We start from the raw sequence: 14,697 nt of genomic DNA, 5'->3' as shown, positions 1-14,697 counted from the left end.
AAATAGGTGACAAGTGAGTCATTAGCGCTCATACAGGGTGTCCCCCAGATTTTAAATGATTAAAGCGCGGCCTGGGACGCTGTCACTTGCAAAGCTACGCTGCCCTCTGAGGGACTGTTACAGCCGTTGCGCAGCCTGGGAAACGGGGCGGGAGTGACCCGTGGCCACAGAAGCAGCAACTGTCTGCATTCAGACCTCAACCACCGCACAGCCGACTGCCACTCTCGCCCTCTGCCCCGCAGACAGAGGCATTTCGGGAAACGCCCTTCGCCTAACTTCTCGCGGGGCGGCGGAGGGATATTGCCCGAGAGTTCTGCCAACCGAAGAGAACGGGAGGCACAAGGTACCGCCCGGCTGACTTTTCTCCAAGGACGGCCTCGGATGCTGGGGAAGCGCAAGAGCATCTCCGCCCCGGGGGCAGCCAATAGGAGCGCGCCCAGCGGGCATGCGTGTTGACCTTGAAGCCGCGCCCTCGGAAGCGCCTTCCATCTCTTTGGCCCGGAGGCTGTGGTTGGTGTGGCTCCTTAGGCCTGTGGGACGCTGCTCGCTGTTGCGGTAGAAATGCTTCCCCCCCCCGCCCCCCCACCCCCTGCCTTCCCCTTTGGAAAAAGAGCCCAGCTTTCCTCTCCCGGTTCTTTTATGTTTCCAGGGAGACTCGTTATTACTGTGGCTTTTTTCCTGTCTCCTGAGAGTTTTTCTTCGCACTCTGCGCGTGGGCGGTTGCGGGGCGGAGGGGGAGGGTAGGGACCCGTATGGAGGCTGTGGCTCCTGGGCGGGAAGAAGGGAGTGGGCCCCGCAACCCTGAAGGGTGGCGAAAGAGAGGGAGCGCGGCCCCTTTGGGAGGCGCGAGTTCCCCCTGGCTGGCCAAGGGAGCGGGAGGTGAAGCCAAGGGCGCCCCTTATCCCCTCTTTATGCGGTTTGAAAAGGGAAGGCCTGGGTAACGAGAAGTTCTTTCATCGTGGGCCTCAGGAAGTCCGACAACCCAGGGTTACCGTGTGCGCAGAGTAACTACGTTTTATGGCAAACGGCTCCCCAGGCAGATTCCGGTAGATTTGCCCAGGCAAGGTCAGGGTTAGGCGCGGCACTAACGCGGGGTAAGGCGCGTAATTCCAGCAAAAAGCCCCCCCTCGCATTATTGGTAGCCGAGTGGGGGCGGGGTGGCTGTGGGGGGTGCACAGATACCTTTATGGATTGCTATGTGTGTTCACGCCTATTTATACGTGTAATTCACACGCAGAATTAAAGACACGCCGAAGAAAGACATAAAAGATAAAGGGACCACAAGCACCTTGAGGCCAGGGCCTATTTACCAGGGTCTAACAGAAGGCTTTGCACGGGGGAGAACCTTGAAGATAGGCTAAGGGGGATCACCAAAGTTTGTCAGTCTAGTTTCAATATGCAGCGTTATGTCAGCAAAGAGAGCTCGGGCCTTGCTTGTTATATCGGTGGTCTTAGCACTATGAGGTTACGGTGGGTTCTGAAGGGATTGATTTTCTGCCTGATCCCGCTTGAACTTTGGGGGGGAGCAGAGGATGAGTAAAAGATTACACAGATGGATGCCCTGTGGAAACATGGGGCAGACTGTTTGGAGGTGCCTTAATCAATGCAAAATGGGACAAGGCTTGTCGCTAGGTCTAGTGGGGGAAGTGGTTGAACGTTGTCTGCTGTGATTTTGAAAACCTGATTCATGGGGGGGAGGGAGACAAAATAAAAGGTTAACTGTTTTTTCTTTCCTCTTCTACACCATTATTATAGTAATGTAATATTACTATGTTATAGTAATAATATACTATTATTATTCAAGGTGCAGGAGCACCTTTGAAGCCTTACAGTTTTCCCCTGGAGAAACCCTGTGGCTTCCTGGCAAAAGAAAGGAAACCAGAGATACCATCCCCGCCTTTCTTTTCCACAGCACATAGTGCAGCCTTTTTCTCTTCTACTGTAGAAGCTAATACCATGGTTAGTGCTGATATCGGATTTTCCTTCTTTCTTTGCTCTTGACTCATTTTGAGCTTTGCCCCTAAAACTATGATGCTGGGGTGATGCTCAATCATAGAAGATTGATTAAAAAACAAAACAGATATGAACTGTAGTTACTAGGACTCTCTTTAAGAGTCTTCAGGAAAAATAGAGAGCAAAAGAAAAAAGGTTGAAAGAACGCCACTATCCCTGCAGCAATTTAGGAAGAAATTTTCATGTATTGATGGTAAATTGATTTCCCAAGCCTATTTAGGAGAGCAGCTGATGAGAGTGATAGGATTTCCTTTTGGTTCTATACAAGCATCTAAGAGACCTGTCTGTTCTCCACATCCTGGGTCTTCCTGTCACAGAAAAGTATTTGGTAACTGAACTTTTTCTTGTGTCGTTTCACCCTTCAAGGCCTCTAGGAGATATTTTTGCAAGCACTTAAAGTTGGGTAGAGAGATCCCTGTACAGAATTTAACTAAAGTTATTGATTATCAGCATTGGATTGGACAGATTAGAATTATTGGTGCGATGAACTTTTTGTGCTACATAAATAACTCTGTGGAATCTTTTATTCTGTTTAAAACTGCTTTGTCTAGGAAGAGATGAGCATTTCCATAATGTCAGCAGATCTATGTTCAGGGGGGTTGCTTGAGCAATTTTGTGGGTGGCTACATCGGTGAATGGGGTCGATTCTCTAGTAGAGAAGCATCTGCTCGAGCTTGGACTTAAATGTTTGTGTACAGAAGATGGGCTCGGTCCCCTTTACAAAAACCGCATCGATGGGGGCTTTGCCACAGTTTTCAAACATGGCTTCCCCCTTTCAGTGTGAGAATTAATGAGGCTATTAGAGGCAGATGAATAGTGCAGACTTGTGCTCTGTTTTAGTGAAAACATTTTGACCATTGTGGGGACCATTAATTTACAAGGTCCTGCTTTAAAAATTCCCTTTCGCGGCATTTCTTTGGGGTGGCTATGCGGATATAATTGATGTAGTCTAATTGATAAAAGCAATGTAATTCATTCGATACCAGAGAGTAATCTAGAAGCTAACTTTGGGATTAGAATTCATCCCAGTAACTTTTCCTTTTTTGGTTACATTGTTATGTTAGCGTGTGTGTGTTCAAAGATGCCCTCTTTCCCAGCAGTTCTTGGTATTTACAATTCAGTAGTGCCCATTGTGGAGAAATGTAACCAGGACATGGAGGAATATTCTGCTTTCTTCCCCATCCCACTGTAGATTTTGTATGACATTGTCACTATGTGAATTATTAAACCTAGGGGTGGCATTTGTAGCCTTGTTGGTCCCTTTCCAAGGCAACAGCTGAGTTGAGTTGCATTAAGAAGAGAGAAGACAGGCATTTAAAAAGCGACCTTAAGAAAGGAAACGTTCAGAGGTTTTGATCCAAGGTAATTGGGGAAAAGATGGTGGTAGTGACAAAAATGTCTGCAGGCAACGTTGTTTTGGCAGGAAGCAGGATCGCTTTATGTCAAACATAGTCAATTTGAGATGATCGCTAAATGCAAAAAGGGACGTTTCTGGCAGGAAATTAGAGGTTTTAACTGGAACTCAGGTGAGAGAGCAGGGCTCCCGATGTGCAGTTTAAATCACTCGCTGAAAGGTAAAGCCACGAGACTGCGTCTCGAGGGCAAATGTAAGAGTGTATGGAGCAGAGGAGGGGACACGAAGAAGCCGAGGGAGTGAAGGAGACTGAAGACACGATCTTTCTGGTAGCGAGTCAGAAGAAATATTTTAGAGAGGAGGGTCAGAGTGGTATGGATGTAGACGCTTAGGTAGTGACTATCACCTACCCTTTTTGAAACTTGTAGTGATTAAAAAAGGAAAATATCCCACTAACTGTTGTGGGGAGTATATGCCTTATTTCTCTAATAGGATGTTACCAATTCCGCAGTATCTTAATGGGTCACATTTGCGAACTTTTTCTTAGTGAACAGAAATGTGTGAACCATCTGAAGTTGATAAAGGAGAAAAGAATTCCACTCAAGAAGATGCAGACTCGAGTTTTCCTGAGAGAGAATTTCAAATTGGACAGAAGCAACGGGTATGAAATAAGATGTTCATCTCCTGTATCCCATGTAACCCTAATTATAGCTTTCTCTTGGCTTTACTGTGTCGTGAAGATTTTAAACTTCTTCTGTGTGCCAGGCATCGTGCTAAGGAAATGGGAGTCCGACATGGTTCTGGCAGCTGCAGGCTGCTACCGACTGCCTTCTTTGCGCCTTTCCCCGTCCCCATGAGCGCAGCAGATCCTACGGCTGCTTCTCATCGAAGTTTCTTTCTCGTCGACCCCCAGGAGCCCCTGCCTCAGGTTTCGGGATCACGCCAGGGTCCTGGAGCTTGGCAAATCTCTATTGTCACTTCCCGGGAGGTGGTGGTACCTTTACTAACTTGGCTCCCTTGTGGGAAGAGAGAGGGTCTGGATGTGCCAAGCTGACATTCTGAGTGTGTGCTCTCCAAGCAACAGTGTGAGGGGTGATAATTATGGGGTTTCGAAGCTTAGCTACAAGGTGGGCTTGTTGTGACCTGATTTGAGAACCGAGCCCTCCCTACCTTGTGACATTATTTCCATGGGAAAACGGGGTTTCAGTTCTAAAACGCTGACTTGGCAACAATCTTTTGGAATGTGACTTTTTAGTCACTAATTAGGAATTCCTTGAATCGTGACACCAAATAGCACATAATCTAGAGACATCGTTCACTGAGGGAGCCTTGCTTTGGGTGAGAGAAAAACTCGCTTTCTAGTCCAGCCCGGACTCGGGACTGTCTAGTGGCACAAGTTTGGGACCGCAATGAAAAGAGAGGCCGGCGGGCCACTGCTTTCTTCCTTAAAAATTTCCTGACCACCACGGAAGTTGACTTAGCAGGAGGCGGGCAGGCTGTTCATCAGCCAGTGCAGCCTCGTGGATTCAGTTAGGCCCGGTTTCCTGGCCTCCGGTGGTGTGGTCTTAAGAAGAGAGAAGACAGGCATTTAAAAAGCGACCTTAAGAAAGGAAACGTTCAGAGGTTTTGATCCAAGGTAATTGGGGAAAAGATGGTGGTAGTGACAAAAATGTCTGCAGGCAACGTTGTTTTGGCAGGAAGCAGGATCGCTTTATGTCAAACATAGTCAATTTGAGATGATCGCTAAATGCAAAAAGGGACGTTTCTGGCAGGAAATTAGAGGTTTTAACTGGAACTCAGGTGAGAGAGCAGGGCTCCCGATGTGCAGTTTCAATCACTCGCTGAAAGGTAAAGCCACGAGACTGCGTCTCGAGGGCAAATGTAAGAGTGTATGGAGCAGAGGAGGGGACACGAAGAAGCCGAGGGAGTGAAGGAGACTGAAGACACGATCTTTCTGGTAGCGAGTCAGAAGAAATATTTTAGAGAGGAGGGTCAGAGTGGTATGGATGTAGACGCTTAGGTAGTGACTATCACCTACCCTTTTTGAAACTTGTAGTGATTAAAAAAGGAAAATATCCCACTAACTGTTGTGGGGAGTATATGCCTTATTTCTCTAATAGGATGTTACCAATTCCGCAGTATCTTAATGGGTCACATTTGCGAACTTTTTCTTAGTGAACAGAAATGTGTGAACCATCTGAAGTTGATAAAGGAGAAAAGAATTCCACTCAAGAAGATGCAGACTCGAGTTTTCCTGAGAGAGAATTTCAAATTGGACAGAAGCAACGGGTATGAAATAAGATGTTCATCTCCTGTATCCCATGTAACCCTAATTATAGCTTTCTCTTGGCTTTACTGTGTCGTGAAGATTTTAAACTTCTTCTGTGTGCCAGGCATCGTGCTAAGGAAATGGGAGTCCGACATGGTTCTGGCAGCTGCAGGCTGCTACCGACTGCCTTCTTTGCGCCTTTCCCCGTCCCCATGAGCGCAGCAGATCCTACGGCTGCTTCTCATCGAAGTTTCTTTCTCGTCGACCCCTAGGAGCCCCTGCCTCAGGTTTCGGGATCACGCCAGGGTCCTGGAGCTTGGCAAATCTCTATTGTCACTTCCCGGGAGGTGGTGGTACCTTTACTAACTTGGCTCCCTTGTGGGAAGAGAGAGGGTCTGGATGTGCCAAGCTGACATTCTGAGTGTGTGCTCTCCAAGCAACAGTGTGAGGGGTGATAATTATGGGGTTTCGAAGCTTAGCTACAAGGTGGGCTTGTTGTGACCTGATTTGAGAACCGAGCCCTCCCTACCTTGTGACATTATTTCCATGGGAAAACGGGGTTTCAGTTCTAAAACGCTGACTTGGCAACAATCTTTTGGAATGTGACTTTTTAGTCACTAATTAGGAATTCCTTGAATCGTGACACCAAATAGCACATAATCTAGAGACATCGTTCACTGAGGGAGCCTTGCTTTGGGTGAGAGAAAAACTCGCTTTCTAGTCCAGCCCGGACTCGGGACTGTCTAGTGGCACAAGTTTGGGACCGCAATGAAAAGAGAGGCCGGCGGGCCACTGCTTTCTTCCTTAAAAATTTCCTGACCACCACGGAAGTTGACTTAGCAGGAGGCGGGCAGGCTGTTCATCAGCCAGTGCAGCCTCGTGGATTCAGTTAGGCCCGGTTTCCTGGCCTCCGGTGGTGTGGTCTTCAGAAGGCCACGCGGGGCCTTACCAAGGACCCACGGCCGTCCGGGCTGACTTTTGTATTCACACAATCAGGAAAGTGCATCAGGGGTTAAGTCTCTCGGATAGTGTCAGAGGCATCAGGGACAAAACACCTTTTACCTGCTGTCCTTGAATGTCCTTTGCTGTCCTTGAATGTCCTTTGCTGTCCTTGAATGGAGATGGACTAGATGCCTTGTAAGATTGCTTCCAGTTAAAATCCTTTTGATTGCAACTGAAAAAAAGATCCTTTAATTTCTAGTGCAGTGTAACAAAGTCATACTTTCTATAATACTGGTATATTCATGATGTTGTTTAAATCGAGGACTCGTATGTTTTTATTGAGACAACTTACAAAAGTCATGTTTGTGACGTTAGTGGCCAGTTCTCCAAGTAGACTGGATTTAGACTTTACAAAGAGAGACAATGTTTTTTTTCAAAGCCAGAGAAATATCTCTCGGTGTTTAGATTGACATATCACCATAACAGTGAGGCCATGTTTTGATGGCTTGTGTGAATTTGATTTCCACTTTGTTATGTATCTGATGAATATCCCTTATTTCTTTTCCTTCTCTTGCAGAAAGGTCAAGCTAGATTTTATTTTACTTAATTTGGTATTCTTTCTTAATATTTCTCAAAATAGCATTTTGTTTCCATGTTCAAAATGGCCATCCAGATGCTTGAATCTTTTTCTTGTTAATCTGTAACTCAAAAGCTAAAAATTCAGTAATCTTTATCAGAGCAATGATTTAAGTTTGGTCAAATCATCAATTTAAGTGAGAATTTTCCTGCTTTTTGACTGTTATGCAGAGGAAATCCTTCTTTTTAACGCTGTCCGTTAGTAAAGTTGTTTTCTGTGAGTCTACGTCGTCAAATCAAATTCCCCTCGTTCTGTTTTTTTTTTTTTTTTTTTTTTTTTGTAAGCGTGGTGTGCGTTGGAAATAGCTAGAACAATTTTAGGATTGAGATTGGGGTGGTAGAGTTTGGGTTCTCTACCTTAAACATCTGCCCATTGAGATATTTTATAGTTGATGTAATGCTTAATCATTGCTTTTGTCCTTGATAATTAGCAAGGGAAACCAGGTGGGAGGCTCTTACAATAATCCCGGTGAGAGTGGTGAGGACTTGCCCTACGGGTAAAGGAGGAAAAAGTAACTAGTGCTGGGGAGAGCAGCAGTCCTCTACCTGTAGTTGACAGGTGCATGAGGATCTTCATGAAAGTCTTGTAGAAATTTACACACACACACACACACACACACACACACACACACACACACACACACACACACACACACGTATACATACAGTTGAAAAGTCTTAGAATTTATGTATTTTTAAAAATGACAATTCACTTCTTGAAACAGGGAAACATTCCTTTAGAATTTGGCATGTAAAACATCTCTATTATGTCGTGGCATTATGGTAAAAAATAATCTGTTTGAGCAAAAATGAAACAATATGAAAGTATAAAGTTGTAGATACTAACAAATCTTATTTGTTTTATAGCAAAAATTAGAGAGACAACTAAAGTCCTTAGCATTTCAAAATCCCGGGCCTCGGATCTCAGACTTTAATCCTCAAACCAGGGAGCAGCAGAAGGCGGCCCACATGTCAAAGATGAAGGAGTATTTTTCTGTGAACAAGTAAGACAATCATTTATTGCATAAGACTGTGAGATTGTGGAGTGAATTTCCTTTCCATAAGACTTATAATTGTGGGGAGTTTTGTTTGTGTGTCTGGTTTGTGATTTGTAAAAAAGAGCTTTTTAAAGTTAGAGCAGCCCCCCATTTATCCGGAGGTCAGGCTTGGGGAACCCTCAGCCGTCTGGGCTGCGGCCAAGAAGCAGGAAGCAGGGTTTTGAGCCTTTAGAAGACAGCAATACCTCCACCAACGGATCTGTGTTGCCGTTCCTTATTAGAAACTTCATTAACAGAGATGACGTGGGGAGGAGGTCGCATCGGAGGAACAGTAGCTTCCTGGTGTAAATGAACGGGTTACCTTAATAATGGTTTGTATTTGCAAACCCATTCATAACAACTTTCCTGTCTCTCTCTGTCTGTCTGTCTGTCTGTCTGTCTCTGTCTGTCTCTGTCTCTCTGTCTCTCTCTCTCTGTCTGTCTGTCTCTCTCTCTCTGTCTCTCTGTCTCTCTGTCTCTGTCTGTCTCTCTCTCTCTCTGTCTCTCTCTCTCTGTCTGTCTCTGTCTGTCTGTCTGTCTCTGTCTCTCTGTCTCTCTGTCTCTGTCTCTCTCTCTGTCTGTCTGTCTGTCTCTGTCTGTCTCTGTCTGTCTGTCTGTCTGTCTGTCTGTCTGTCTCTGTCTGTCTCTGTCTGTCTCCATTTCTCTGTCTCCCTCTCTCTGTCTTTTTTGTTGCTGAGGTCATTGGCATTAAGTGACTTGCCCAGGGTCACCCACTGTCTGAATGCAGATTTGAACTCAGGGCTTCAGGGCTGGTGCCGTATCCGCTGCGCTGCCTCGCTGCCCCGGTCTTTGTCTCTTTTAGGGGGAAACAGACGAAGAAAGGAAGACAGCATTAGGCATTGCACATTGCGGGGGAATGGAGGCCTCACCACCTGGGGGACAGGGCTTCAAACAAAGGAAGAACGGACAGTTTTGCCAAAGTCCGTTTCTGTTTGCGACCAACATAAAAGGGGCAAATACAAATTTTACAGAAGCACTTTGGGTATGCTTGCACAGGACACATCGTCTTCACAATATGAAGGACGGTTCGTCAGCTAAGGGATTAATTACTTTTTTGAAGCTTTCTGTGCTAATAGAAACTTCATCGATTATTACAAATCCAGTGCACTGAAGCTCTCAGACTCTGTAGGAAAAGGCTGTGCTTATATACGCTCCTGACAGCCCTGGCTTTCTGATTTCTCAGACCACAACATATGAAAAGCACTTTAAAAAAGTGAGGGCTAGGAGTAGTACAGTGGGTAGGGCACTAGTCCTGAAGTCAGGAGGACCCGAGTTCAAATCTAGCCTCAGACACTGAGCACTTCCTTGCTGTGTGACCCTGGGCACAAGTCCCTTAACCCAGTTGTCTTAACAGCCAAAAAGTGTGGGCTGCCATGAGTCGGATGATCTTGACCGCAGAAGCCCAACAGCAGAAGTCTTAGGGAAAAAACTGTGATGTTATAGCTTTGTCTAATAATTTCTATTCTTGAACTATCAAGAAAGGGCTTAATTAAGTTTAATATCCATGATTTTAGAAAATAGGCAAGTGTATGGTGCATTTTAGAAAGATTTCCATCCAAACATTGGATTTTCAACATTGGAATTTCAAGGGGAAAAAGGAAGCTGTCTTTTTTTGACTAATTCCCTTAAAGGGAGCATCTACTTTGTCAGCAATGCCGGGTAAGTGAGTTATTACCGGATGCGACTCTTGGAATAATTGGTTCTCTTTCCCATTGGTAGTCCAGATTCATTTGAATTTTCTCTGTGATCACTGTCAAAATCCAGAAATATTGTTATGAATGACTGACTCCAAGGCTGCTACCAGAGTGTGAAGGGAATTTTGAAAATGAAAGTTTACCTGACGATAACTCACTCTCAATCCCGCAAACAACGTGAACTGTACATAGTGATGGTGGTTTTTTCGTTACAGAGTGATGAAGAAGTATGACAGGAATGGCCGGCTGATTTGTAACAATGCAGACTTATGTGACTGCCTGGAGGAGAGCTGCCCGGGCTGCTTCTATCCATGTCCCAAGTGTAACTCCAACAAATGTGGGCCAGAGTGCCGCTGTAATAGAAAATGGGTCTATGATGATATTGTAACTGAGTCTGGTGATGTCATTAGCACTTTGCCCTTTGTTGTTCCTGACTAAGGTCGTTGTGAGAAGATTTGTGCTCTTGTATACACGAAGCAAGCAGAGAATGGGCAGTTGTTGCCAAAACTATTTTCATCTTGTCTTTTCAAAAGGTTTGATGGATGTGGAAAAAAAGTTTTTAGGGTGGTTGTGGTGAACCACCAAAGAAGCACCTCTCCTTAGATGGGCTAATTCAGATTTGTTTTAGTTACTTTCCTAAACTTCAGGATTTAGGCTGGAATGCCAGCAAGGTAACCTTTCCTTAAGCATAATGCAACAGGAGAATTGGGTTTCCTCCTCATTTTCTTTATAGCTTAATCTGACCTGGATTGTCTTAAAAGAGTTTGAAATGTGCATATTATTTCGACTGTTTTTCCATAAAGAGAATTTTTTCTTTTCTTCCTATCAACTAAGAAGTAGTTTAGTTTCTAAAGCCAAGACTGCAATCGCTTTCACTTTGCAAGTACTGATTGAAAGTCACAACAAGAAAGAAAAACAAGAAAACTTGAGTTACTTTTAAAAGCATATTGTTTTTTATGTGCTTCAAGCTGCCTGTATGGTAGGTTAATAAGTGCTTTCTTACAAGACATAATATCTAAGTACTTGACTAAAAACAGTGAGACTTTTTTCTTCTATGTTGCAGATATTGTGATAATAACTTTCTGTTTCTTTTGTATTTTTAGGTAGTGCTATTTTCTGTAATACTACTTTGTGTACCTTTTGAATTATAGTGAAATTAAGGTTATGAAAAATGGGAGTAGTGTGATTGGAGAGAAATTATTGAAGTTGCACTACTTACACTGAATAAATTATATAGTATGTGTGTGCTGTTTATAATTCTTCCCTCTTCACTCAACGGTTCAGGAACTACTTTCTGTGTGGCAGGCGTTGCAACCAGTGGGAAGTAGGGCAGCTTCCTGATGTTACTGGGGGCAACTTCCTGATGTTTTAAAACTTATCATAATATTACTTAGTAAAATAACACTCCAGCCCATTCATTCAGGTTGGTTCAAGTTGATTCAGGGTGAGCAGTTAATACAGTGCTTTTCCATTTTGTCCTTCAAGAGTCAGTGCGATTAGTGGTAGATTGTTGTAATAAAAGCAGAACCAACAAAGCAAAGGTGTCAAAACCAGACCTGTCGTACATGTTTTTCGTAATGTACATCTTTGCAACATGTGGAAAAGTCAAAAGTAAGAGGAATATCAAAGTCTACAAATTAGGCTCATGGTTTTAGAACTAAGAAGTATTTTTCAAAATGATTTACTTTCATTGATTGACTTTGCAGATAACCTAAGGTACAGAAAGATGAAGCACCTTTTTTCCCTTCCTTTTTTCACAAAATGCAAATGGAGTTAAGTGAATTAAATGCCCAGGGTCACATAGCTAGTGAGTGTTCCGGGTCTGCAGCCCGAGGGGAACTCAGGTCCTCCTGGCTGCAGGGATGGGACTCTTTGCGCTGCATCATTTAGCTGCCCCTAGCAACTTTCTTCAGATCGTAAAACTAATTAATTCATAGGGTGCGGGATGCTGGACGGAAGGTCTCCTGGCTTCCAGGCAAATGCCTTTCTGCTCTCCCATCACTCGCGCACTTTTTAGATGAGTAAAGATTTTTAAAACCCTACTTTCTTCCTACCTTCTGTCGGAAGAAAATGATCTTAGTCCTTGAGGTGAAGAACATAGTGCTTTCAAAGTTGATGTTGTAGAGCAAAATTTAAGCAACTGGTGTAATGCTGGAGAGGCATGACATAACTACATCCTGGAGGCAAGATAGAGATTAGAGAATTTTTAACCTTTTATTTGGATTTCTGAGAGGCAGCGATTTTCTGGGACCAAAAAGTCCATTTTTGGTCTCGGGGCTGAAGCAGACTTTCCTCTCAAAGAATCCAGCAGCCAGAGGCAGGGGCGCAGTGAGACTTTCCAAGAAGGGGACCATCAAACCGGTTCTGACCGGTTGGGGGTAGGGCATTCATACATTCTTACAAGTTGGGAGTAAAGGAGATGGTCGGACTAGAGCTAGCACGTCTGGACTTAGCGGCTACCAGTCCGGTATCTGCCACAGGACAGGTGGAGTTTTATCTTTTGAGGTGTCCGATCTCCACAGCCTTCCTTATCTCAGTCCTAATGATCAGAACAGGCCGGGTCGCAAGCAGGGGGATTGAGGCAGCACCATCCAGGGAAAGTGAGGCAGGACAATAGAGGGGAACTGTGGCACAACCATAGAAAAGGCACAAGTGCTACGTGCACATATTTGGGACCTTTTTAAAAAGCAAAGGTGGGGGATAAAGTACAGAAAAGGAGCTCAATAAACCACTTGCAGCTTCATGTGGAGGGAGGAAATTTTAGGGGTGGCAAGTGGTACCACCGGACAGTATAACTGCCTCCACAATCTAGGGAAACCTGTGAGCGATCCGGGATTTCCGTTCTTCCCCTAGGGCCTGGTCCTTCAGCAGAGACTTGTGCCGTCCTGGGACAGGTTTCCCTCCCCTGACCATGCATGAGCCGACAAAACTTTGCCCTTTCCTCCGTCCCCCGTCCCCCAGACTACCTGTTATAATTCTGGTCCACGGGTGTTCACGCTGACATGCTAGGATCCTCCAATCCCGAGCCACGGGAGCTTTTGTGATCAGCTTTTCTCAGTGCCGACTGGAAGAACTGAATTAACTCATCTGGTAAAGGAGGAGGTGGTTCCTCGGATTCCCTGCATCCGGAAACCAAAATGTTTGAAGGGGCAGCCACGGTGAAGTGGAACAAGAGATGGCTCAGTCTCATGGAAACCGGTTTAAATCTTTGTTTGGTATTTATTACCTATGTGAAGGTAAGTAAATTACTTACTCTTCCTGGATTGCACTCCCCATTTGAAAAATGAGGAGGGAATAAGGGACTGAACGCGATGAGCTCTGATGTTTGATCCTGGGATCGTACATTGATCTAGATAGATTCTAGGGCTAGGAGGCTTTGGGCTAGTAAGCTTTGTGTTTGACTATTTGCTCTCACTACTCCCAACAAATTGCTGCATGGATGTTCTCTGCCGTGGTCCTCACAAATTCCGTGAGACAAGGGCCGATGGAGGCAGTTAGATGGTACAGTGGATCGCACTCTCAAGAAGACCCGAGTTCAAATCTGCCCTCAGACACTTTATGACTCTAGGAATGGCATTGCCTCTGTTGGCCTCAGTTTCCTTGTCTGTTAAATGAAGATGATAATCATCGCACCCATTTCCCAGGGTTGTAGGGAGGATCAACCGATAGAATTTTTGTAAGGTACTTAGTGTTGTGTAAATGTTAGCTGCCATTGTTATTACTTCAAAGGCAGAGAGTTAGAGGCTGAGGGACGTGAAATGCTTTGGCCAGAGTCACATGGACAATAAGGATTTGAAGCAGGATTTGCATTTGAGCCTTCTTGACCCCCAGTCACTCAGTCAGTCATATTTATCCAGCGTCTACTGCGTGCCAGGCACTTTGCTGAGCTCTGAAACAGGCTCTTAGTCCGACACCGTTTATCCCGGAACGTTGTCTCTTTACTAGTGTTTCCTGGGCTGTGGCCTCACCCAGCTCACCAACTCTTTCGTTCCTGTATTTGTGCCCTCAACAAGTTGGGTTTGAATGCCTGTGCTCCACAACAGTATTGCTCTTTGAGGAAGAAGAGCTTTTAAAGCCAGGATTTGCTCTACCAAATCTAATGCTTTTTGTCCACCATAAGCCCACCGTGATCTCCTCTTCTCAGTGCCTTTCAGTCATTTAACGATGTGACTGGGTATAGATGTTTGTTGGCAAAAGGTTTCCCGGGCTGTTCCGTTCCCCTGATCACACAATAGCGTGAAGATGCGTGTGGATTACTCTCATTTAAAAAAATAAATGTATAGAGGTGGGAGGAGGAGGAATAAGCATGAATATAGCACCTATTATATACCAGTATAGTGCTAAGTACTTTTTACAACTATTTCGCCTGATGAGGAAATAGGTTGTGGTTTTGTAATTGCCGGTCCCTTTTTTCCTTGTTAAAAATAAGACCCATGATTTCTCTGCTACAGCTTCAGTGTCTTTTCTCCTCTCAAACAGCTTAAGAAATGATCCCTCAACCTCCTGACAATTTGTTGTCTCTTCTCGGGGCCTTTTATCTCCCCGTTTTCTTACTTAAATAACGTAGCTGTACTTCTCAGGTTATTTTTTGAACGAAAATATCTAGGTCTTCATGTAGCACTTTGGGGGGACTGCAATGTTAAGAGTGTAAAGGTGGAGGCTCCGTAGTCCCTGATGACAAAAAGAATTTATTATACAGGGTTGGGTAGAGCTTTTCCATTTTTTGTTGTT

At 44.7% G+C, this 14,697-nt stretch overlaps 1 protein-coding gene across 6 annotated transcripts; it reads left to right on the top strand.

Annotated features, from left to right (window-relative positions):
- Positions 1–387: 387 nt before the first annotated feature.
- On the top strand, positions 388–11,209 carry ARL14EPL (ADP ribosylation factor like GTPase 14 effector protein like). Of its 6 annotated transcripts, none has more exons than XM_051968672.1 (5): positions 483–555; positions 3,247–3,375; positions 3,915–4,028; positions 8,082–8,218; positions 10,182–11,209. In XM_051968672.1, exons 3-5 carry the CDS (start codon positions 3,924–3,926, stop codon positions 10,402–10,404), a joined length of 465 nt encoding a protein of 154 aa, XP_051824632.1. In that variant the 5' UTR covers positions 483–555; positions 3,247–3,375; positions 3,915–3,923; the 3' UTR covers positions 10,405–11,209. The 6 variants fall into 6 exon arrangements, with proteins under 6 accessions (XP_051824630.1, XP_051824629.1, XP_051824634.1 ...); XM_051968671.1 differs by lacking the exon at positions 3,915–4,028 and adding an exon at positions 5,543–5,656 and having other exon boundaries at positions 484–555; XM_051968670.1 differs by lacking the exon at positions 3,247–3,375 and having other exon boundaries at positions 388–555.
- Positions 11,210–14,697: the final 3,488 nt, after the last annotated feature.

The sequence above is a fragment of the Antechinus flavipes genome, chromosome X, assembly GCF_016432865.1.
Source record: "Antechinus flavipes isolate AdamAnt ecotype Samford, QLD, Australia chromosome X, AdamAnt_v2, whole genome shotgun sequence".
NCBI classification, from domain to species: Eukaryota; Metazoa; Chordata; class Mammalia; order Dasyuromorphia; family Dasyuridae; genus Antechinus; species Antechinus flavipes.
This window is presented reverse-complemented; position numbering and strand designations above follow the sequence as displayed.